A 24,699-nucleotide genomic window follows, 5' to 3' on the forward strand; every position below is an offset into this window, starting at 1 on the left:
AATAGACAAAATCATCTACGGTCTACGCAATCAAAACCTTACTAACCAATAAAGCCCCAGGCCCTGGCGGATATACACCAGAATTTTATAAACTCTCTATGGACACTGTTTCCCCTACACTAGCCCTAGTCTTTCAAAACATACTTAACAGAAACTCATACCTCCTCTCAGGTTTTCAAGCTCATATCAATTTAATACCTAAGAAAGGGAAAGACTCTACTGACCCTCGATCCTACCACCCAATCTCCCTGCTAAATCTAGATACAAAACTTTTGTCCAAAATAATAGCGAATAGACTGGCTTTTATTATGCCAACCCTTATCCACCCCTCACAAGCGGGCTTTACCGAAGGGCGATCCGCTACATAAGAAAATTACACACAGTACTAGAATATGCGAGAACCAACTCGGCCACGGACTGCCATTATCACCCTTGATGGCGAAAAAGGTTTCGATAATGTCAGCTTCCAGTGGCTTAGGATGATCCTCTCAAAACTCGTCTTTTCAGGCCCCTATCTCCACCTTATTACCACTATGTACTCATCCCCCTCAGCAAATGTCATTGCTGCAGGCCATATCTCTAATAACATCCGACTCCACAAAGGAACACGGCAGGGTTGTCCTCTTTCACCCCTTCTCTTTAATCTAGCACTCCCAATACCTGCTTTTCCACTCAAATCTACACAGGTTTAAGGTGGGCTCCCAGGAGCTTCGTACCGCCCTGTTTGCGGACAACATTTTGATTTTTACATCAAACCCACAGGCAGATATGTCCCACATTCAAGAAGTATTTAATCGATTTCAGAAATGCTCAAGTCTGAGAATTAGTTTCTCTAAAAGCAAAATCCTTCCCCTGTTCTAAGCCCGCCCCCCTCCCTTGGCAGTAGGTTCAATTTTCCCAGTAGCCAAAACCCACATTACGTACCTGGGAGTCAAAAGTGGCAAGACCCCCTCCTCACTTTATCATCTCAACTACTCTTCTGTCCTATATAAAATCATAGCTGAACTAGAAAACTAGTCAGGCCTCCCCCTCTCGTTCTTTGGACGATGCCACCTGTTTAAGATGGTTAGCTTCCCAAAACTCCTTTACTCCTACAGACCATCCCCTTATTGTTAAAGCACTTAGACCTCCAAAAACTCCAGAAAGCCTCAAATATTGTACATTCATTTAGCAAGGCCGCCGACCCCAGATTTCCATCCAAATGTTATACCTTCAAAAACAGGAAGGGGGTGTCAACCTCCCAAATATATGCCTCTATAACTTGTCTTGTCTCTTATGAAGAAGTTTAGACTGGATAACACAAACTTCCAGATACTCGAATTATGAGTTAGAATCCCAGATGGTAAGCCCCAATAGACTGACCACCTTGCTGCACTGTGGAATCAGATCTCTACCACCGTCTTTAAAACACAATCTCTTGATACTGGAGACAGTGCTAGCCTGGAGAGAATAAAGAAAAAAACTGGGAGTATCCCCTCAGCTTTCCTAGCATCTCCCTATCTTTAACCACCCTCTGTTTTCACAGGCGCAGCAATACGCAGCCTTCTCCACATGGACTTCGCAAGGTTTAATTAAATTCTCACAACCTTTTGATGCCTCATCAGGCAGGCTCCTCTCCTTAAATAGCTTAAAGATTTAATCTACCCACCCACCATCTAATATACGTATATCCAACAAGCAATCAGTTTTGCATGTAAAGTATGTCCTCCCAGAGACATGCGCTTCAAAAGCTCTCATAGACTCTCTTGTGGATCTCCAATGTCACAAATGTCCCACCTCTACGAACTCCAAATTTGCAAAACCATTACACTCTAAATCAGCATCATCATGGAACAAAGACCTGCAATCCTCTGAGGCACAACACTATATTTTAGCTGGTTACAATACTACTGAATGAATTCTGGTGTAAACAACAATACAAAACAATACATCGGCATATATACCTCACCTAACACAAACGCAATCTGCTGACTGACAATATTGCACCCTATGCAATGAATACAGACCTTCATTGCTATACAAGCTATGGACATGTCCACCCCCCCTCCCCCCGTCTTAGGCTTTTGGGACCAAGTAGAGATTCTGGCCGCCAAGGTCACCGGACATCTTCTCATTGTTTTTCGACTATTTGGACACTCCCCTTCCTTCCCAGCTGAGAACACAAATCAAAAATCATACAGCACAATAAACCATGGCTTACTACTTGCTACCGTATATGGCAGCCAGAAGAGCCATTCTTAAGCAGTGAACAGCAACCTCCCCTCCCACTATCAAAGACATCAAAAATGATCTGCTGAACTTACTACGGAGAGAGAAGCTGGACCTGGTCCTATCCCACCACTGGAAATCACCTTGCTTTCATTCCAAATGGGGCCCTTAAATCGTAAGAATGCTACCAAACTTGGAGCACCAAAGTCTAAGGGATATTCCATTCAACTATTCTTATGGTCCCCAGATCCATCCTGTCTCAAAATATGACTACCAACTGAACTCGACATCATTCAATTAAGTTTTACCGTCCTGAGCACTCTCTAATTTCCCTATGCATTTCAATATCCACTAACTGAATATACATTCATCACCTTGGGTGTACTAGCCAAGGACTAATTTCCTCTCCCTCTGATCACCTCCTGCCTACAAGTTTGTTAGATTGTTTGTCTAGTTATGCTTGCCCTAACCGAACTTAGTGATAGCACACCTATTGTAAAATCTTGCGGGGATTACCACCCCTCTCCCCTTTCCTTTTCCCTTCCCCTTCCTTCCCATCCCACCTTTTCTCCTCCCTTCTCCCCCCACTTTGGGAGTTGACAACTTATAACATTATGCCATTTCAACCTTGTAATGTTTACTTCATCTGTCTGTTTTGGCTTTATGTTTTACAAGTCTGTGGAACTAAACACTAATAAAATGTCTTCTAAAAAAAAAAAAAAAGGAAGATGCATGCTTCTGGTTATTGTGTAGATGTGTGTAAGCAACAGAAACACTTTACATTGGTACCTACTATTGTCTATGCTGTCAATTTTGACAGTCCATTATTGCATACTGTTTACAGAAATGATTGCCACAAGACTTTAATTGTTTTAAAATGACATACTTCAGTTATAGGAATGTAGGCCAGCCCTGGGAGAGCCCAATCTATGTAATCTTAGAAACAAATTATTCTTCCATTTACCTAACTTCAATTAAATCATTGATTGTAATACTAGCATATCGAAAAGATTAGATGTCATGATACTGGCAATAAGTATGATAGCCTGCATGGTGAAGATAAGAAGTAAAGTAATACTTTGCAAGTCAGAAAAATAAAGAAAGCTACATCACTGTGAAGGCAGGCTATTTAAACTATGCAATGCTAGGAATATAAGAGACTCTTTGTATCGTCTGGCATTGCCTTGGTATACTGTACCTGCCGAACAACGTGCTATGCTACAACCAGCAACTCAGTCACTGAAAGGTCAAACTTATTGACAGGAGAAAAATAGAGGTGTCCAAATTAAACCACTTCATTAGCTTTAAAGAGAACTTGACATAGAATATAGCATTCATACTGTACACAAAAACCAATTCAGATGCTCTCGTTCGTATACACTACAAGAGGTCAAGATAAAAATAACCTGAAGTGCACAAGAAGCTTTCTCTCCTGTGTATACAGCTGGGACCTACACAGTCAATTGATTTGTTGTCTAAATAGGATGCAAAATAGAAGTTTACTGTTATATAGAGGCCCTAATCTAAACTCTGCTGCTCACGAGTCTGAACACACTCACAAAGGTTCCATTACACAGTGTAAAATATTCCTTTGGCTTTTCCCCTGTTTTGGTTTTACCTTAATTTCCTATTTTCCTGACGTATTTCCTTCTACTAACAGTTTTTGAAGAGTTTGTAGATAAAGGCTTCCATGCTGCTTTTCTTACCCATTAGACATAAATTAAACTTAGAAAAGCACAGTGTACTATTGAAAGCAATTGATTATTAAGAAAGAATGCCCATATTGTGCTTTCACTGGGACAAACTTTCAATGAAATTGATTTGGCATCTAAAGGCCAGAGCTACTAAGTGATTCAAAGATTAATTTTTACACAAAAAACTCCTTTTGGTTATTCTTTGCAATGCATTTATTTACTTGATATTCCAGAGTAGTTTTTATGTGTTTTTAACCTCCTAAATAAACTGATAATAATATAGTTACCATTCCTGTTTACAAGAAGGATGGTTTTCATTTGAAAGATATAAAAAATTTGCACTATGGATTGGACTATCACATCTATATACCTGTTGTGTTGGTATAGCTGAAAATAAAATGGTTGACCTTCTCTCTTACTGATGCAAATGAAGTAAGGCTTGTCTATGGCCTATGCCACAGCACCCTGGAGTGCCATCTTGGTTACACTTGGGTGTTTCGAACACCGGACCCAGTTTTCCCTACTTTAGCATCATGAATTGTCATTGAGAATGTGGGCCAGCGGCAAACCCTATAACAACCAATGACACTCCAGGGCTGGGTCGCATTGCATCATTGTTTATAATAGCGAAGGTTTTTCCACACCATGACAACGTATGTTTCTGTTTAGGGCAGGCAACATTCAAGACCACCCCCAGCATTCAGGAGAGGACTGAAGTCTGCTTTCCCCAGACCTTCCCCACCTCCCACCTTTTGCTCCAAAGAGTGGTCTGTGTGATTAGGGACTTTGATGTAAAGCGGGGGCTCTGTGATGGGGGACTAATGTATAGGGGGCCTTTGATATGAAGGAGTGACTAATGTAGTGGGGGGACCTCTGATGTGAAGCGCAGAACCTCTGATGTAAAGAGGGACTCTGAAGTGAGGTTAATTTCCATTGTATGCAATGTCCCAGGCTCAGGTTTCCCATTGATAAGTAACATTTAGTTTCATTTTACATTTTCAACTGGGGTGACTCGAGATTTTGCTTTTAAATGGTACCACTTTCATAAAAATTTGAGAAAAGAAAGATTCATGCGGACAAATAGGAAAAACAAGAAATAGTGGCATTAGATTTAAAATGTAAAGCTCCAAGATTTTTATAGTTTTGGATAGAATAAATAAGGATTAGCACCACTGTCACCTTTTTATTGTTAGGAAATTTTAGGTTTTGAGGTCAAAGCTTCCAATGGGGACACCCGTTTTGGTGACAACAGTCTAAGAAGTGAATTCCACTTATTTTGTAGAGATTTTGTTTTATTCCTCTTGCATCTCTGGACAGGAAGTGAACTGACATAGACAACAAAAAAAGAAAAAAGTGACAAGAGCTCTAATCCTTTTGAAAGCTGGTACTTACTATAAGAAAATCGCGCGAATGATTGTCGGGTTTCCTCGATGATTCACAGCAAGTTGGAACCGAGAAAAGAAATAATGTACAGAAATTCTCGTATGACAATGGCTTTTTTTTGTTGTTAATTGTTTCTGATCGTGCACAGTCTTTTGTATCTGATTTTTCTTTTAAGAAAATTGTACGAAAACAGTACACATTAAATGAAAATTGTTAGTTCTGTTCACGTACGAGAAAAATTTTGAGGTTTTGGAAATTTTTGTTTGCAAAGTCTAAATCAGATGTCAAAAGTTGTGTACACACCATACCAAAATCAAATGATTGTGCCTCGTATGGAGTTCTCATAGTGTATACCCTCCTTAACTCTATCCAACTCTATCCAACACTGAAAAAAAAGTTTGGTCCATATTTATTTAATTTTTATATTTAGGGACCCGATGGTGTCGGTGTGTGTTCCACCTACCAACAAGGGTGTCGCAACATTGCGACACCCTTGCTTGTAGGTGGAACGCACGCAGACACCTAGCGGGTCCAGCTTCCACCGCTCCCACTGTACAGTATGGTAGTCCGCATGGGAGAGTTTTTTAAACTTTTATGCTCAGTCCACATACAAGGGCTTTTAAATAAAGGCTACTAAACGTTTTTTTACACTATGAGGATTTTTCTCTCCAGTTTTGTTCCCTATTTTCTGCACCAACTTCAGAGCTCTTCACTATTTAAAGGAAGACAAACCGGAGGACTGGCTGGAGGCTATACCCTGGTCACAGAAACCATTGAAGCTTTCCCCGATCCTCTTATCATACTGTACGATAAGGAGGATCAACATCCTCTGGTGAGTGGGAATCTTTACACTCACTACTCACATATGGTGTCACCCTCTTCTTAGTGGGATTTACTTTTGGGATGCATCTAAAAGTCATGGCAGGAACAATGTGCTGTTTTTATTGACCACCACAGAGGATCACTATTGGGACTTTTTTTTACTTTTTTTTCACATAAATATTTATAAATAGGCTTGTGTGTACTAAGATTAGGGGTAACACAACCAATTTTTTGTTGCACAAGCATTTATTTTCTATACACATATTTGTTTATTTGGGTTGCACGATAATTTGTATACACTTTTTAGAGCAAGCCCTGTTGCTTGCATAGAGTATATCACTCTTCTGGAATTCCCATTATTAACTATATAGTATGTTTACAGTTTAAAATCACTGGTAAGCAATTTTTTTAGATTTGAGTCAGAAAATATGTATTTATTCACATAAGGAATTTTATGGGAATGGCATTTTTTATTTGAAAAAATTAAAAAAGTTCCAGGTAGAATGCTCATCCCCCTTCCTGCATTTAATTGAAAGTTTTGAATGGGGCGAAGCAAGAAAGCTATGTAAAAGATAAAAAAATAAAGATACTGACATTTTTTGCATAGCATTGTTTTTCTAGCCTATAGCAAACATAAAATTCATCCACAACTGATACAGTAGTACTGTACTTCTAAGACCAGAACTTCATAACTAGGGAATTATACTTTTGTTATAAAAAATAATCGTACTAGAAATGGTTTCTGTTAAGGATTATCTGTTAAATTACGGTTAATAACATATAAAATATTTAGGTGTTTGATCACATCTAAGAGTTGCTTTGGATTTCTAGGAAAACATGCATGCACATTTGATGCTTTGCTCCAATGGAATTTTTCATAATGCTATGTGTTTGAAAATCGTTTGTGAAGCACAGCGTGAATTTTGTATGTAACAATTAATGATTATACAGTATATAATCAAGGAAACAGGGAATAATATCATTTATAATGTTCATTTTGCAATAAAGTTCCTTACATGATGAGTAGATATTAAGATTGCCTATAATTAAATATTGACAGTGTTGCTAATCATCTGCAAATTTGTGGTTGAGTCAGGCTGGTTTCACATATGTGCAGCCGCGGTTCCCAGCATGCGTTCCTGTACAGGTGCGAATCAGGTCCGCATTTTTGCCTGAATTCGCACCTGAACCGGACCCAAACACCCACAGGACCCTTTTGGAATGCAGACCACGGTCGCCCTGAACCTGTGTGAACCGACTCCATTGAGATTCGGCCACACTGGCATGCCATGCGAGCTGGATGTGGGGAAACAAATCTCCTTAATGAGACAATGAGTGCAAAAATAATCCTTATAGGAGTTATAACACCCCTTACTCTATTCAAAATGAAAAAAATGGAGAAAAAAAATGCCTATAATTCTATGCAATATGCAAAAAACTAATAATTGTATTTGATACTGCAAAACTGTCTAATCAAGGCAACTGACAGGCTGTCATTCTTTACTGCTTTAAGTACTTTCCTTGTGAGTTACCTAATGTGTTTTAAATGGTTGGATTACCCTGTAAAACACTGGGTTTATTTTAGAACTACATTAAGCAAATAAGCTAGTAGAGAAAAATTTGCAGAATTGTGTGACTGAACTCTGCATGAAGATACAAATATGCTGCAGTCAGCATTAGTATGAACAATGTTAGAAGATAAGAGTTGTAATCTAATGTACAAACACTATCTTGCCTAGAAAAAATTTAGTAAAGGTCAAGATCATGTCAGTCATTGAATCTACATAAGCAAAGGTTATTCTAGTAAAGCTTGTTAAAAGCAAAATCAAGCCGAACTTTGTTTTGCATCCTCAAAAACAATAAAGAAAAAGGGACCTGACTTTATTTTTAGATAGCATAAACGTGTCACAATTTTGAGCATAGAATGACCTATTGAGCATATGAAAATGTAGTTACCACACATGAAAGCATTTAGTAGCTCCAGACTACTTAAAGAGGAAGTAAACTCTTCCTTTTTTCACTGCAAAGTAAATGCATAATGTGTAAGTATGCATCACATACTAGCACATTATGTGACACTTACCTGCAATGAAGCCTGCGATGTCCCCACTGCCGGCCGCATCCATCTTCGTCCGTCTTCCTTCCGGGTCTGCGGACTCCGGCTGTATTACTGGCCGGAGCCGCGTGACGTCACTCCCGCGCATGCGCACTGAAGCCGCCGGTCACGGCACAGGGCTCTGAAGAAACGGCACGGGTGGCCGTTTCTACAGAGCCCATGCGCCGATGATGTCATCGACTGCATGCAATGTAAATATCTCCTAAACAGTGCAAGTTTAGGAGATATTTACAGCACATATAGCTAAGCCTTATTATAGGCTTACCTATAGGTAAAGGTCATCAAAGTGGGTTTACAACCACTTTAAGGCTACATTTACATATGAGTGTAGAGAAGTGTCATGTTTTGCATTGTGCATTTTAGTGTATGTAGCACCCTCCTAGATACTGTAGGTGCTATGAGATAGTATAGTTTTGGGGTCTTTCTGCTTACCAGGAAGATTGCCAGGTAAAATTAGAGTGCTCTCTGCCTATCAAGGATCATTAATAGGGTCTGCTCATGGTGCTCAGGTGCAGCTCAGCTTGTCTGAATGTTTCCCACTGGTCCGATAGGGAGGCATGTTGTACAGTGGGAGGAAACCTGACAAGTTAGGGCACAGGCATTATTACAGCCCTGGTTATTGGCAGAGGAAAGTGCCTTGTTGCATGCTGAGTGACTGTATAAACAGCAGGGGCACATGTGATCGGGGTCTTTTACTGGAGAGCGGGGTCCCGGAGGGAGGGGGGCTGCCCCTCTGTAGAAGCTGCCATGCGGCCTTGGGTAGTCAACCTGAGGGCCTGAAGCTGAACAGGAGCTGAAAGCAGATGTCCTGCATAGCTGACTGGAAGGGAGACACTGGAAAGGATCTGAATCTGCCTAAAGTGAGTACAGATCTGTGTCATGGGGTCCGTCCTGTGAGGTCCATCCCTTTAAGTAAAATAGTCAGTGGATGGGTGTCAGTCAAGGGGATGCTAGAGAGTGTCCCGAAGATAAAGTAGTTGCATCAACTGTGCTGCTAGAGACAGCAAGAAGACTTAACCCTTCCATACAAGTGGCAGTATGGTTAAAGCAGTGTGTCTGCTTCCACAAATAATCTGGTGAGGCAAAGTGAGAGTTGTCCTTATCGACTATAAATAGTTCAGTTGAAGTATCCCACTATTCCCTTCTCCCATCCAAGTTCCACAATAAATATGAAAACCAAATACCCTGGACTGTTTATTAAGTAATGAGCAAACGGGAGTAAGAAAGGATAAGGGAAAAACCCCCAGCAACTGTCTGCAGGTAATCAGATTGAGGCCCAAGAAGTCAACACACAGCAAGCCCTACAGGGACAGTGCTACATGTGTTTTTGGCTCTTTTTTTTTTAACTTGAATGAGCTGTCTGTCACTCAGCAAACACACCAAAGAAGTGCCATTAAGAAATAATGGCACTGCAAGAGCATCATGCCTTTTGCCACATTTTTCACACATTTGCAAAAACGAAGGCAGAAGTTTCTGCCGGCATTTCCACTACGCTCAGGAGTCAATGAGCTCAATTCAGTCTAACTTGCTATTTCCTGCGTCAGTCAAAAACATTAAAGGCGGATTCAACCTTTCTGACATTGTTTCATGTTACAACCATATTTACAGTATAAGATGAAACATGGTGCTATTCCACAGCTTCCCACCCTCCTACCCGAATCAAGGGTGCTTCTCCCTGCAGAATTCTGCTGATTTTTGAATTTGGCATGGCTGTGTATGGTTATGTCTGCACAGCATCAGCATCCGTTCTGAGATCTGTAAACTGAGGAATACAAATTCCATCTGCCACTCATAGTTCTCAATCGAGCACAGGTGTGGGGATTTTCTTTTAGCAGAATGGATGCCTACTGTATATGACTTTTTTTTACAAAATGTGAAATATGCCTTTAAAGTAGATCTAAACCCTAGATGGCAGGGGGTGTGGCGCTGCAAGTGGAGGATGACCCTCATGCAGGGCGGAGCTCCACTTGTCTGCCTCCTCCCTCCTCTGCTATCACATTTGGCACCTTTTCGTGAGAGCGGGTACCTGGTTTCCACAAGTACCCGTTCCAAATTCTGGCTGAGTTTGCTGCGGCAAACTCAACCGGAAGTTCAGCCCCTCTCCTCCTTCCCCTGCAGCCAAACCAATCAGAAAGTGGAGTGCACTTTGCGCAAGTGCACTAGGGAACTGACTCCTGAGTCCACAAGGCTTTGCTGCTGGTTTCCTTTAGCAGAGATGGCAGCAGCAGCACCCGATAGCCGATGGATTCCTGGACAGACACCACTGAATTCCTGGACAGGTAAGTGTCCTAACATTAACAGTTAGCAGCTACAGTATTTGTAGCTGCTGACTTTATTTTTCTGCAGGAGCCTGGAGCTCCTCTTCAAGATGGTGGTCAGCAGGGCAAAGTGCGTGATTGCAGAGAAGAGACCAGGCAGGAAGTGGGGTAATCAAACAGCTGATTGACGCTGATCTCATCAATGGGTGTTGAGGTGGGGTAGTTGGGTTAGTGCCATCATTCGTTAACCAGCTGCTACAGTGGATCAGCGCTGAAATGGGACAGGGAGGTAAACATGTTGCAGGTGTAGCACAATGTGTATTAGGCAAAGAGTGCATCTCAAACGTCCCTCACAGGTAGTTGATTGCAAGCGGAGCTCAGCTGCTCAAGAGGGCACCAGTGGGGCAGGAATATGGTCTGGCAGAATCTGAGAGGGAAGTGAGCGAAGGTGCCACAATCTGCAGTAGGGCTCTGTAGTGTTCAGTGAATGAAAAGTATCAAATAAACCTGGACCTGCCAGATTTTGTAATAAAGCCATTGCCGTGTTTTTTTTTGGTATCACCACCAAGGGAAAGGGGCAGAATGGGTCCTTCAGAACCTAATGAAAACATAAAAGTCTTACTACTTCATGGCAAACATAATCTGCTGCCATTCATTGAAGTTCTGCCCTTTTATCACCCAGCTCCTCAAATTATTTTATAGACTACAAATTAATTCACCCCATGGGACCTGAAGTGCAGTATTCTTTAATGCAAACATTTTACTTTTTAAAATAAACTTTAATAATAATAACTTTAATAAACTCTATTTTAGAAAAAATTGTGCACAGAGTGAGGAGTTTCCCAAGTAGCTTCCTTCTACAGTCACATGCATATAAACTAACTGCTAATCTAATTAGAAAACAACCACTGCAAGCTGCAAGACTGCACAAATAGTTTCCCGAGATGGGGTTATATGGTATATAATGGAAAGAAATCCTAACAAAACATAAGCATACAAGTATTAACCAGCCCTTCTTTAATGATTGTTGTTTATAGCAGGATTACAGAGATCACTATATGCTGTGGAGGTGTATTTGTTGTAAATGTACAGATCATGTATTGTAGTTTGTGTGAATAGGACTATGGAAGTCAGTGATGATACAGCATCTTCCCTTCATATGCACACACTGCTGCTCAATAAACATGCTTACGTATCAGCTGACAAGAACACAAGGGCTTGACAGCACAGTGTTTTTTTTTTAAACGTGGCTTTGTGTATTCTGGATGTGTACTTTTGTTTAAAAACTACAAGACGTGCAGAAAGATGCTCACAATGCAACAATCGATAACTATGCTGATGTATGCATGATATAAATGATACTAACACGGTTATATTACAGTTCAAAGGGCTATTTCTGACCAATTTGCCCTTGGTAATTCTACCATGTTTCTAAAACAGAATCATACCATTGGAGGAATAAAAATTCCTGTGCTAGATTCAAATATACATGTCGCCTGTTTTAGTAGCTTTACCGACACTTGTGGTAGATTCAAGTACTTGATAATAGTGCCAATTTTACAAACTGGAAGTATTACTGCACCAAGTTAAAAAATAATAGGCAACAAAACTGGAGGTAATGAAAACCAAATGTAAGTTGGCCTATAGAGACAGGCAGAGTGCCTGTCTCTGTACGCTGTGTAGAAGGGCGGCATTTTTGCTGCCACTGGCCCCTCCCCTTCTGTCACTGGCTATGTAGAATGCTGACATCCTACGGAACCTAGTGGGGAAGCTGCAATACTAGTTCCCCATCAGGTGTGTTCTCTCCTTGTGACTGACAACAGGCAGTGGGCAGATTCTATGGTCAATACTGTCATTTGGCCGCTGTCAATCGAGTAAACCTGATGAGAAACTAGTGTCTCAGCTTCCTCATCAAGCTCTGCCACTCAGGAAGAAAACTACCTGGCACTGTTCTGTCTGTGTGACAGCTGCAGCGGCAGAAGGGGAGCGCAGCAGGACTGAGGATGGAGGGTCCGCAGTACTGCTCCCTGTGTGGCGTTTTCCCCAAATCCCTGTACCATTTCCAACAGGTACATTAATCTGTCATCTGCACCAACATCCTAAACATTTATGTTTTATGTTCTTTCCTCCCTGAATTGCAAAAGGTAGGTTTCATGTGGGGAATTGTCAATGTTTATACTTAGTGGTCAGGTAATAATGTACTAGATCAGTGGTCTTTTTTGCTTGCCTATATCTGGCCCTTAAGGCACTATTCCATCAACTGACACCAATGATGGAGCACCATTCCCTTTTCTAACATCATCCATGGGCCTTAAGGACAGTAAACTGGCCCTTTGCTTACAAAGTTTGGAGACCCCTGCACTAGATTGCTTGTAATATGTATACACATTGAATGTCAGTTTGATGCTGTGCTCTATAAAGTGTCCTTCTTGCTATGGAGGGTCCCTGTATGTGCAGCAGTACTCGGATGGTGAGAGGGAGCATCTTGAACTAGGGCTCTGTTGCTATGCAGAGTGTTGTCAATCAGGGTGCACTTGCTAACTGTATGGGTGTAATGAGGGATCAGTGTGCCTTTACTGTCCAGTCAGTCTTGCGTTGGTCCCTGACCACGCTTTATTGCTTTTTTGCAGTGTAATTTTTAGGGAGTTCCAGGATGTAGCTTTGCCTAGAATCTAGCTTTAGGCTTGCCATACACTGATAACTTATTTAAGAGAATCCTCCATTCAAGCTATTCAGCATATTCTAACAGCTGCCAGTTGTTTGGCAGACAATTTTCTGCCCAGCTCCTTTGATTTATCAATCAAAGTATGTTGAGCAGGATGAGGCACAAAGCAAATTGTGTATTGCCAGCTTTAAAATTGCTGATTCCTACCCTACTCTGGTATATTCTCCATCCGTTGAAGCTCTTGGATTCCAGATCATTGGATCTCAACCACTGGGCTGTGGCTCCTTGCCAGGCTGCAGCCTCTTCTCTCCTGGACTTCCAGCCAACTGCACATGACTTAACCTCCCCCAGTTTCTCCTAGCTTCCATAGCATCCTACCAATTTTGCATAGTTACCCCCAGTATCCCCCTAGGCCACCTTAAAGTCCTTAGCCTCCCTAGTGGTCCCCAACCCTCCACAGTGCCACCTAGCCTTCTACAGTGCACCCTGCCTATTGTAGACAATCTAGCCCTCCATAGTTCCCCTAACCTTATGCAGTGTCCCACAGTGCCCCCTAACCTCCCACAGTGCTTCCTAACTCCCTCCAGAAGCCTCATCCCTTACAGGGCCACCAAGTCATCTACAGAGTCCCCTAACCTATGACACAGCCCCCATCTCCCACCACAGTGACACCCAATGCCACCCATAGGCTTCCAGCATTTCAATACATGTTTGCATTCCCATACTTTTCTGTGGGGCTAATAAAGATTATTCTTTACTCTTGGGGCATGCAAGGCATTGGATGAATTTACCTGGTTCTGGTCTCAAAAGAGATGATAACTGACTTAAAATGAACCTGTGCTTTTCCCATGTAGGGCAAAGCAAGATTTCTGCTTTATTCTCCCCTCCTCCCTAGTAGCACACTTTCAACTTTTCTTCACTCCTCAGCCGTTCTGTTTACCCACTGAAAGCAGGAGGTTTGCCCAGTGGTGTCACAAGACATGAGTCACATGCTTCCCCATAACTGGATGTATCCAATATTTTCATTGTTTCTGGTAGCTGAGTGAAGCAGCAGGGAAACGGCAAAAGAGGAATATGTGTTTCTTGGGAGCGTGCAACGCATAGGTACTGTTACCCTACTGAACAAGATCCTAAAAATGCACCAAAATGTTACTGCATGCATTTCCCAAGTAGGTTGCCAATCAACCTTTCCTTGGAACCTGTGTTGATGACCATTTGTTCAATTTAGACATGCATCTCTCCCCATACAAGTCTATGGGAATGCAAAAAGCAGTTGGGAGGAGGAAAAACGCAGATCAAAAGGAGATCAATGCTTTCAAATGGCACTTCCAATGTACTCAGATATCAGAAGTGTCTCAAACTGATCTCATTTTAACGTGGAATGTACTTAAAACACGCTGTATTGCCCATTGACACAAGCCCTTGTTTTCATGAAAATCAAGCAGTCCCATTGTTTCATTTTGCTGAATGTGCACTTGTCAGATAATGAAAAACATAAGCTGCGAGTATACAGTACTTTAAACAAACCTGCCAATAGTTTGTCCAAGTTTCTGTTTTTTTTTTTTTGCAAGTTAATGACATATGAGATTCCAACTCAGTTTCTTTGAAGAAAGAATATTGGCACCCCTATTTTCTAGTGTCTAATGTGGATAAGCTCAGGCAGTAAAAAGGCAGGAGTCAGGACTTTGAAAATGTAAGTTGTTTAAATGCATGCACTTCTATTCATGTGCAGTTTATAGAGAATACTTTGGCTGCCTTAGCAAACCCCAGTCTAATATTTCTAGTTGCTGGCTATCATGCCAATTCTGTCTTTACTATACTCCTAGCACAATAATGCTAAACAATTTGCAGTGCCTAGAGCAGCATTTTTGAAACATTTTTTTCAGTACATGTTAAAAGTATGCAAAATCTCAAGGCATCCCAATCTAAATTGTAAAAACATAAATGTTACTTATCAATGGGAAACCTATTGGAAATGAACACAACCGCCTTAATGAAATTAACTTCACAGCAGAAGCCACCCCTTGCATTTAAGGTTCTCCAATTACACCAAGGTGCCCCAATCACAGAGCCTTCCAACCACATAGTTCCCTCTAAACATTAGTGCCCTACCTTTTGGTTCCATCAACATGGCAGAGAGGCAGGAGGTGGAGGAGGTCTGGAAAACTAAAACTTCCATCTTCTCCTGAATGCTGGAGGTGGTCCTTGTTCTGTAGGCTGGGCAGGGCCATCTTACCGGGGGGCCACACCTGCCCAGCGACCCAGCCCTAGCCAAGCATTAGTCCCGATTCCCATGTGTATCCCGCCGGCAAACTTAGCAGGTGGCAAGCGTCTGTCGGCCCTGCGCTGCTGTCAGGCCACTTGGGCCATGGAGGGGAGCCCACAACTGCAGGAATGCCTGTCTGCCTCCACGAGAACAGGCACAGGACAGTCGAGTCTGACTCCCGTCTGTGTGTGTGTTCACCTTGACCCAGCCGCCGAACTTGGAATCTGTCATTAGCCTGGCGTTGCTGTATCAATAAATATGGCCTTATCGATAATTTGCATTTTTATTCTCGTGGGTGATTGTGTAGGCAGGGCTCCAGTGCACTGCATTGCCCGGGGCCCTTTAATGCTCTTAAGATAGCACTTAGGCTGGGTGTAAGGCCTAGTTGCTTTTTTAGTGCATTTTGCACAAACACACTACAGTCCATTTAACATGGTTTTCTATGAGACACAATCACGTCTATTTGTTTTTCCACCTGTGCATTTTTGGAGTGTCAGGAACTATTTAAAATGCATTATGGTGCCCTTTTTGGTTCAATATACTTTAACTGACACTCTGTGAAAATGCATGCATTGCGTTTGATGCATTTTGCTTTTTTTTTAAATCTGCCTAACAACAAAAACATCTGCCATCAAAAGAAAAATAAAAGCCTAAAAAAGGAAAACGCATTATTAAAACGTGTGAAAAATGTGTGTGCAAAAATGCAAAACGCACTGCAAAAACGGATCAAAAGCAAACTGCATAGGTGTGAACCAGAATTCTCAGTAACTATTCTTATTCTGTATGTATAGATGCTGCACAGAAGTACTTATTTTGTCCTGTATACTGGGTGTAATTCTCAGTATCTGTTCCTATTCTGTACAGTATGTATGGACAATGCACAGTAGCACTTCTCTTGCATCCTCAAAGTGACTCTTGGCATCTGTCCTATTTGCTAGGTGCTCTTCAGGAATTCCAATGTCTGCTTAACATCTCCTTTTTTACTGTGTGCAAGTCCAGTTTTTAAGCCACAAATATTTAGCCATAACCAGTTTTGCCTCAGCGCGTGTACTAGGGTCCTTAGTTTGAATCCCAACCAGGACACTAGCTGCATGGAGTTTGCATGTTCTCTCTGTGCCTGTTTGGGTTTCCCCTGGGCACTCCAGTTTAATCCCCAACTCCTAAGACATGCTGATTAGTTGATCAGCCCTTATTTAATTTGGCCCTAATGTGTAAGTTTGCATGTGAAATAGGGACCTTAGATTGTAAGCTCCTTGAGGACAGGGACTGATGTGAGTACAATATATAAAGTGCTGCGTTGTCGCTATTTAAATGCCTGTAATACGTAAATAAATAATGCCCTGTAAACTGTTCTACCAGGTAGGTAGACATCTCTGCATGAAGTGTGTCAGTACATACATTATATATTTTTTTTAAAACAAAGATAAACTGGAAACATTTAAAGTTAGGTCATTTCTAATTTGATGCTAATGTAGCCGGGTGCTCTGCCAGCTCTGCACGTGCTCTTCCTGGGCCAGGTGGGGCTCTGTGGAGAGATGCAGCAAAGAACAGTGGGAGATGTAGTCATGGGGCAGAGTGCTGTACAATGCAAATGGATGGGTGGCAGGACAGACTTTTTTTTTTTTTTAAAGCCCGTGGCGTGTAAAACACACTCAGACTAACACCCGGTGCATAAAAAAGTGCACACACGCAAACTTGAGAACAGAGGCGTAACTAGAACCTTCAGGGCCCCGATGCAAGAAACCATGAAGGGCCCCCCAGACCCCTGGCCGGGGCCCCTCCCTTCAATCCCGGGGCTCTTCCCACTAATCCTGGGGCTCTTTAATCTCATTGCATGGCCTTTTATTATGGTCCCGCATCAGGATCCTTTCACAAGTTCTGCAGTGGGCCCCCTTCCTGCAATCTTGGGGCCTCCCCACAGTGGTGAAATGCCAGGGCCCGGTCGCAAGTGTGACCTTTGAGATCCTAGAAGTTCACCCACTGGTTTGCTACCGGGCCCCCTGGAGCATGGGGCCCGGTAGCGATTGCAACCCCTGCAACCCCTGTAGTTACGCCCCTGCTTGAGAAACACAAAAAGTGCACAGGGTGTGCAAAATAGTTTTCCCTCCGAAGAGGTAGGACCCTAACCTCGATCCCCCGGGGCGCAAGACTCCTGACAGGGACTAAGGTACTTCCTATGGTCTGCCTGGCAGAAACCAGACAAACCCCGTTCTCCAGGGGGACTGCCGAAACAGCCCACCCCAAGTACTAGGTGGGGCTCCCCCAAAGGGAGACCCCATGAGAGAGGGTGAACTAAGCCAGAAGGCCATATCCACCCCCTCCCAAGACTCTCAAGGCTGGGCCCGAGGACCCACACCCTACAAGTCGTGCAGGAAAAAAAGTGATAGTGCAGTGACACGACAACAACAAAGAAAAAAAACACACACAAACAAAAAAGTGGGGGAAGGGGAAGTGGGGTAAGTGCTATGGTGCCATGTGAGGTACCAAGGCAGGCCTTCCAGCCGGAATAAAAAATTCCTCTGGTCCGAGCCAAAGGGCCTGTCCCAAGAGGCAGGTGCGAAAAAGGTGTGTATGGTGCAGTGACCAAGGTGCCGAAAAACTCAAGGCGAGCTGCCCCTCACCAGTGAGAATTAATACACCCCTGGGCTGCCACCCCAGGGGCATGTACACCACGGGCTTTTTGGGTCTCAGCCCCCGGGCCAGACCCAGTGTAGCCCTTACCTACCAGGAGGCTTGGAACGTAGACAGCTTAGGGAGAGCCTGCCTTCAACTGGGGACAAGCCTTTTTTGCAAGGCCAGATTCAACCCGGGAGGAAAAGCCCTCCCACCGCCATCCCAATTCCTTACCAATTACATCCAGGAGCAATACAAGCCGGCCTCCATGAGGTTGGCAATCCTGCTTTTTGGATGTCTACAAGGCATTGCTCACCTGCCGGGAACACAGGAAGTCGATTATTCCCTCACCTTGGCGCTTGTAGACATCCAAAAGCAGGATTGCCAACCTTTGGGGTTTCAGCTGTCCCTACTCAGCCTACTTAGGCTGGACAGCACACATCCTTGAGATCCTACTTTTTGGGATTATGTCTAATTAAAGAAACCTTCCTGATACCTCTGTACAGCATTCTCGGTGATCGGCTTGAGCAGTTTGACTACCTGTTTTTAATAATATGCGGGCAGGCTTACAATTTCAACTCAACACAGCAGAATATACCACTATCCAAGGTCACCCCTGAAGGAGTAATCATTGTCACTCCGAAACGCGTTGGGTCTTTACCCTGGGGCTATGTGGTCACTATTCGCCTGTTGATGTGATGTATCTTGCCAAGCTTGCCATTTTTTTAACTATTTGTACTATTTCTCAATAAATATAATTTTCATAAATTTGATATTGTTATATATAGTTTAATTTTATGAGTGCCTATAAAGTCCCACAATCAGGGGAATTTTTCTTTTGCTACCTGTGAATATGAGTACTGCTAAGCAGTGCCCACCAGTGCCCACCAGTGGCACTCATCAATGCCCACCAGTGCCACCTATCAGTGCTGCCAATCAGGGCCCATCAGTGCCTCATCATTAGTGCCATCTATCAGTTCTGCCTTGTAGTGTCACCTACCAGTGCCTATCAGTGCCACCTATTAGTGCCACCTATCTGTGCAGCCTATCAGGGCCCATCAGTGCCACCTATCAGTGTCACGCATTAGTGCCACCTATTAGTACCCATCAGTGACACCTATCAGTGCAGCCTCATCAGTGCCTCATGATCAGTGCCGCCTCATCAGTGCCACCTATCAGTGTCCATCAGTGCCACCTTATCAGTTCCTATCAGTGCCCATCTGTGCAGACTAATCAGTGCACATCAGTGAAGGAGAAAAAATACCTGTTTGCAAAATTTTATAACAGACTATGAAAACAGTTTTTTTTTCAAAATTCTCTGTCTTTATTGTAGTTTGTTTAGCAAAAAATAAAAACCCCAGTAAGGAATAAATACCAGCAAAAGAAAGCTCTATTAGTGTAAAAAAAATGATAAAAATTTAATATGGGTACAGTGTAGTATGACCGCAAAATTGTCAATCAAAGAGTGACAGCGTTGAAAGCTGAAAATTGACCTGGGCAGGAATTGGCCCAGTAAGCAAGTGGGTTAAGGTGTTCTTCTATTGGATATGGGAGATATGAACCAGTAGTAATGAAATTATACAGAAAGCACATTTCAGGAAAGCACACAATGGCAACACTGATGTAGTAACTCATTCATAGTACTTACCCATTACTACTGTACTTCATTAGAAATGTATCAGTTATGCTATTTTCTGACACTGTTTATTCAACTTAAAGTGATGCTAAAGTCGAAATGTTTTTTTATCGTAATACATTCTCTGCATTAAAGTGGTTGTAAAGGCACAAGGTTTTTTACCTTCATGCACTCTATGCATGAAGGTAAAAAAAACTGTGTGCAGCAGCCCCCCCTAATATTTACCTGAGCCCCCACTTGATCCAGCGATGTCCATAAAAAGTTTGGCTCTCCAGGGACTCGCACTCCTGATTGCCTTTTGGCAGCAGTGGGAGCCATTGGCCCCCACTTCTGTCAATCACAGCCAATGAGCAAATCAGAAGATAAGGAGGGCGGGGCCGAGCCAAGGCTCTGTGTGTGTGTGAATGGACACACAAAGCCGCCTCTCAGGAATGTGCCTGCTTGTGTGCCCCCAGAACAAGCTGCTTGCTGTAGGGGCCCCCAGCAGGGGGGAGGGGCCAGGAAGGCTGGCGAGGGACCCGAAAAGAGGAGCATCTGGGCTGCTCTATGTAAAACCACTGCACAGAGCAAGTAAGTATAACTTGTTTGCTATTTTCATTTTAAACAAAACGAGGGTTTAGTAACAATTTAGGGTAAAAACCCCACTATTTGTTCTATCCATAGGCCCCTGCTGCCGTCAGTCAAACCCCTCTGAGGAGGGGGCATAGCTTATTGGTGCTGTGTGTATCTATGGACGTCAGAAGCATGTCTCCTTTGCACTCAGCTTGCTACAAGAGGCAACTGAAGGAGGGAGGTGCAGGCAGCTAGCAGAGGAGTGCCATAAGAGGAGGAAAGTGACCTTTCTGTGCAATACCATTACAATATCAGTATAATCACTTTTTAATTTAAAAAAAATAGCCTTTAGTATCACCCTAAATATAAAACATAGAGTTGTCACCTCATCCCTTTAAACCCGAACAGATATGAATTACACAGGTTCTAAGGCTAATTTATTGCAGATAAGGCACCAAGTGAGTTTAATTACCACCTTAATCAGCCACAGATCCTGTGTAATTAATATGTGCTCGGGTTTAGAGGGATGAGGTGGCAACCCTAAAGCCTGGTACACACGATCAGATTTTCGAATGATCTTGCGTCCGATTTCTGTTGCATGCTAGTCTCATATGGAAAGTGAAGAGGTTACTTTCATATGAAAATTCCCGTACAACAGAATTCTACTTCAGAAGTGATGTCATGTGTTGAATTGTTTTGTATGTGTTCTTTCGTTTCTGAGCATGCCTAGTCTTGCTCTTACGATTTTTTTTAGATGAAAACTGTACTAATTAAAAGAAAATGGGTCGTTGTGTTGAGGTACGATAAAAATTTTATAGCCTGCACATCCAGATTTTGTCGTCCAAAAATTCGTAATCGGCTGTCGACAGCACTATACTAACAATCCGAAAATTGTCAGATTGTTCGTCAGACGAAATTTTTACTTCCGATTTTCGTATCGTGTGTACGAGCCTTAAGTACACAAATACATTTATGCAGACATGACGTAATTACAGCCTATTTTTATGTAATCACTGTGCAACTTTACTTTTCACTATATGACAACGCACCTTCGGTTGTACAAGTTTTATATCATCTGCCTTTTTGGCATTACCCCCATTTGCTCCCTCTGTGGTTCACTCACACATTTGCCAGAATATTAATTAATTTCAGAATGAAAGAACTCAAACGCTAAATGCGTCTAGTGTTTACATGCATTCAGAATAGTTAATATTCCCATCGCACACGTTCCTGGATACAGGCACATCTTTTATGGTTGCTGCAGCAATCACTAGCTGGACACTGGATATATCGCAGGAAAGTATACATGTTCGCCAGCACACCATGGATCTTGCATAACAGTCCAAAAAATTTTCATTGCGAAAGGATCAAATCACATCAAGGTAAGTGCAACGTTTTGGAGCCAGGCAGGACCCCTCCGTCAGGCATGTGATGAGGTATGACCACATGCCTGACGAAGGGGTCCTACGTTGCCGCAAAACGTTGGACTCACCTTGATGTAATGTGATCCTTTCACAATAAAAAGTTTTTTGGACTGCTATGCAAGATCCATGGTGTGCTGGCGAACATGTATACTTATTAAGATGCATTCAGATGCATTTATGTACAGCAAGCATTTTTTTTTTGCCTGAAAGCCCCTCTCCTAAATGCGCTGGTGATGGGGGCACGCTCCTTTTCTAATATGTCTGTAAACGTCTACTGCATTGACACCGTAGGCCAACATAGGTGCCTTTACAGGCTAAAAAAAAAAAAAAAAAAAACACATCAAGCGTCTTTAACCACTTGCCGACTGCTCACAGTATATTTACTGCGGCAGTCAGCCCCTCACAGGCAGAGCGACGTAGGTCTACGTCGCTAGCCTGTGAGGCTCTGGGGAGCGAGCGCCGCCGAATGCGCGCTCCCGCTCAGTCACGGACCCCCCCCCCGCGCGTGTGCCCGGCGGACCCGATGTCCGCTGGGCACTCGTGATCGTCCGTTACACCGGGAGAAAGGCAGGCAGCTAATGTAAACAAGCCGCCTGTCATTCTCCCTTGTGTAAGCATGGTGATCATACGGTTCTACTATGTAGGACCGTTTATCACTGTTCTTACAGCTCAAGCCACAGCCAATCACAGTTAGAATCACGCCCCTAGGGACACACACCACCCCTCCCTCTCAAAAAAAAAGTTAACCCCTTCACTACCAGTGTCATTTTACAGTAACAATGCATATGTATAGCACTGATTACTGTAGTAATGTCACTGGTACCCCCAAAAGTGTCAAAAATGTCAGTCAAGGGTCCGATCTGTCCGCCCCAATATCGCAGTCCCGCAAAAAAAAAAATCGCAGATCGCCGCCATTACGCATTAAAAAAAACAACAAAAATGACAAAAATCTTTCCCTTAGTAAACGCAATAACTTTTGCGCAAACGAATCAAAATACGCTTTTTGCGATTTTCTTTACCAAAAATATGTAGCAGTAAACAAATTGGCCTAAAATGTTAATAAATTTTGATTTTTACATTTTTTGGGGGGAATTTCATATAAAAAAATGTGAAAAAATATTGTTATTTTTGCAAAATTGACGCTCTTTTTTTGTTTATAGCGCATGATCAAAAAATCGCACAGGTGATCAAATACCACCAAAAGAAAGCTCTGTTTGTGGGAAAAAAAGGACGTCAAATTCGTTTAGGCACAGCGTCGCAGGACCGCGCAATTGTCCGTTAAAGTCACGCAGTGCCGAATCGCAAAATAGGCCCTGGTCAGGAAGGGGGTAAAATCTTCCGGGGCTAAAGTGGTTAAAAGAGGCATTTCTAAGTTCTGTTTGCATGAGGCCTAAAGAACATGTTGTATCTGCAAATGGCAGCAGGAATAGAAATATCCCATCTGAACTTCAACCACAAGTATTTCTCTTTTTTTATCCTTTCACATTTTCACTCAGGAAGACTGAATGATTGAAATGAATGAACTTCACATGGAAATGGCACATTTGTCACTCCATCTTTATAAAACAGTACAGAAAAAAAAAAGAATGTCATTGTTGTGAATATAAAAAGTATAGATATAAAAGCAAGCATGGTAAACAAATGCTTCTCATCTGTGCAGGCGTTCAAAAACAAATGACAAGAGCAAGTTAGCATAAGTGCAGGCCAGGAGCACAAACACAAATGCCTCAGAATACACTCCGCTACTGAGGCCTGCACAAACCAGCCAGCCCTAATTACCTTGTTAAGGTGAGGGTCCCGGGTTATATCATAGCCTCTCTTCTTGGTGTACATGAAAGTCTTGCTGTCATGCTGCTCCTTGACTTGCTGGTCTTTATTTACCACCTGAGAAGACATTGCTGGTACTGATCCAGAGAGAAAGCAATGCAAATGAATGGTTGAGATGTAGAAAAATGTGACTGCACTGGGGTTTTCTCTTTTGTGAGTGGTGCAATGGCTAGGTATGTGTTGACTGGTTTTAGCACTGGCAGAGCTGGGAGGATCAGCTGACAGATTGTATGTGACACTAAAGGACAGGAGGAGGGAAGTGCTGAGTCACTGGCACTAAGATAAAGTGCTGAGCTCGCCTGAGCTTGCAAAGCTTCCTTTGCTTTTCCCACTTGTAAGCTGTAAACTTTTATAATATTATTTTCACCATGCCATGTCATCATTTTTGCCAGGAACTGTTAAGCTGCAGGCTCCGTTCCGATGGAAAAGTGACGTGCAGCTCTACAATCGTTACTCTGTTAAAGACAGCACGTAGAGCAGGCCGCAGAATTCCTTTGGGACATAACACATAATGAATAATGTAGTAGTGTGGTGAATACACCTATGTTATAACAGCAGCTGTATCTATTGTTCCAGAAAATGCTGGATGCATTGAATGTGACTTCCTTCATATAACACTGTACAACAATAAAATGGGCCGAGTACTCTACAACTGGCCAGATGTGGGTAGAGCCTTTGCCGGTTATAGCGATCCGAGTACTGTACCATCTCTAAGAGTCGGTTCACACTGAGGCGACACGACTCTGTACTACTTCGGGGGCGACTTGTGCATTACATTGCACCACGACTTCGGAGAGACTTGCAGGGACTTCACATAATGGAAGTCTATGCAAGTCGCTCCGAAGTCGCCCCGAAATAGTACAGGACCCTTTTTCTAAGTCGGAGCGACTTGTGTCGCTCCTATTAGAACGGGTCCTGTAGCGGTCAATGGACCGCGAGGGAGTGCGACTTGTCAGGCTGACGAGTCGCCTGACAAGTCGCGCTAATGTGAACTGGCTCTAAGAACCCGCAACTACAGACAGTTACATTCAACTACTGTCACAACAGTTATATTGTCTCTTCTTAAAGAAGGATGGACATTAACTACTTCGCCTTTCACACATGTGCACCCCCTAAGGATCAGAACAGATTTTACATTTCTACTATGGACCGGTTTATTCGCCAATAACTTTGTCATCACTTATGCCTCGTACACACGTTCAGATAATTGGATGACTTATCGTTCGCATTTTGTT

The 24,699-nt window shown here is 42.7% G+C and overlaps 1 protein-coding gene across 1 annotated transcript in view; it reads right to left on the reverse strand.

Annotated features, from left to right (window-relative positions):
* Positions 1 to 23,691, reverse strand: part of ME1 (malic enzyme 1) — a 399,810-nt gene extending 376,119 nt beyond the window's left edge. The window contains exon 1 of the mRNA XM_082250089.1: positions 23,417 to 23,691. Within this exon, the coding sequence (XP_082106215.1) occupies positions 23,417 to 23,533 (117 nt within the window). The 5' untranslated portion in view covers positions 23,534 to 23,691. The remainder of the gene's footprint in view (positions 1 to 23,416) is intronic.
* Positions 23,692 to 24,699: the final 1,008 nt, after the last annotated feature.

The sequence above is a fragment of the Pelophylax lessonae genome, assembly GCF_965119305.1.
Source record: "Pelophylax lessonae genome assembly, chromosome: 3".
NCBI classification, from domain to species: domain Eukaryota; kingdom Metazoa; phylum Chordata; class Amphibia; order Anura; family Ranidae; genus Pelophylax; species Pelophylax lessonae.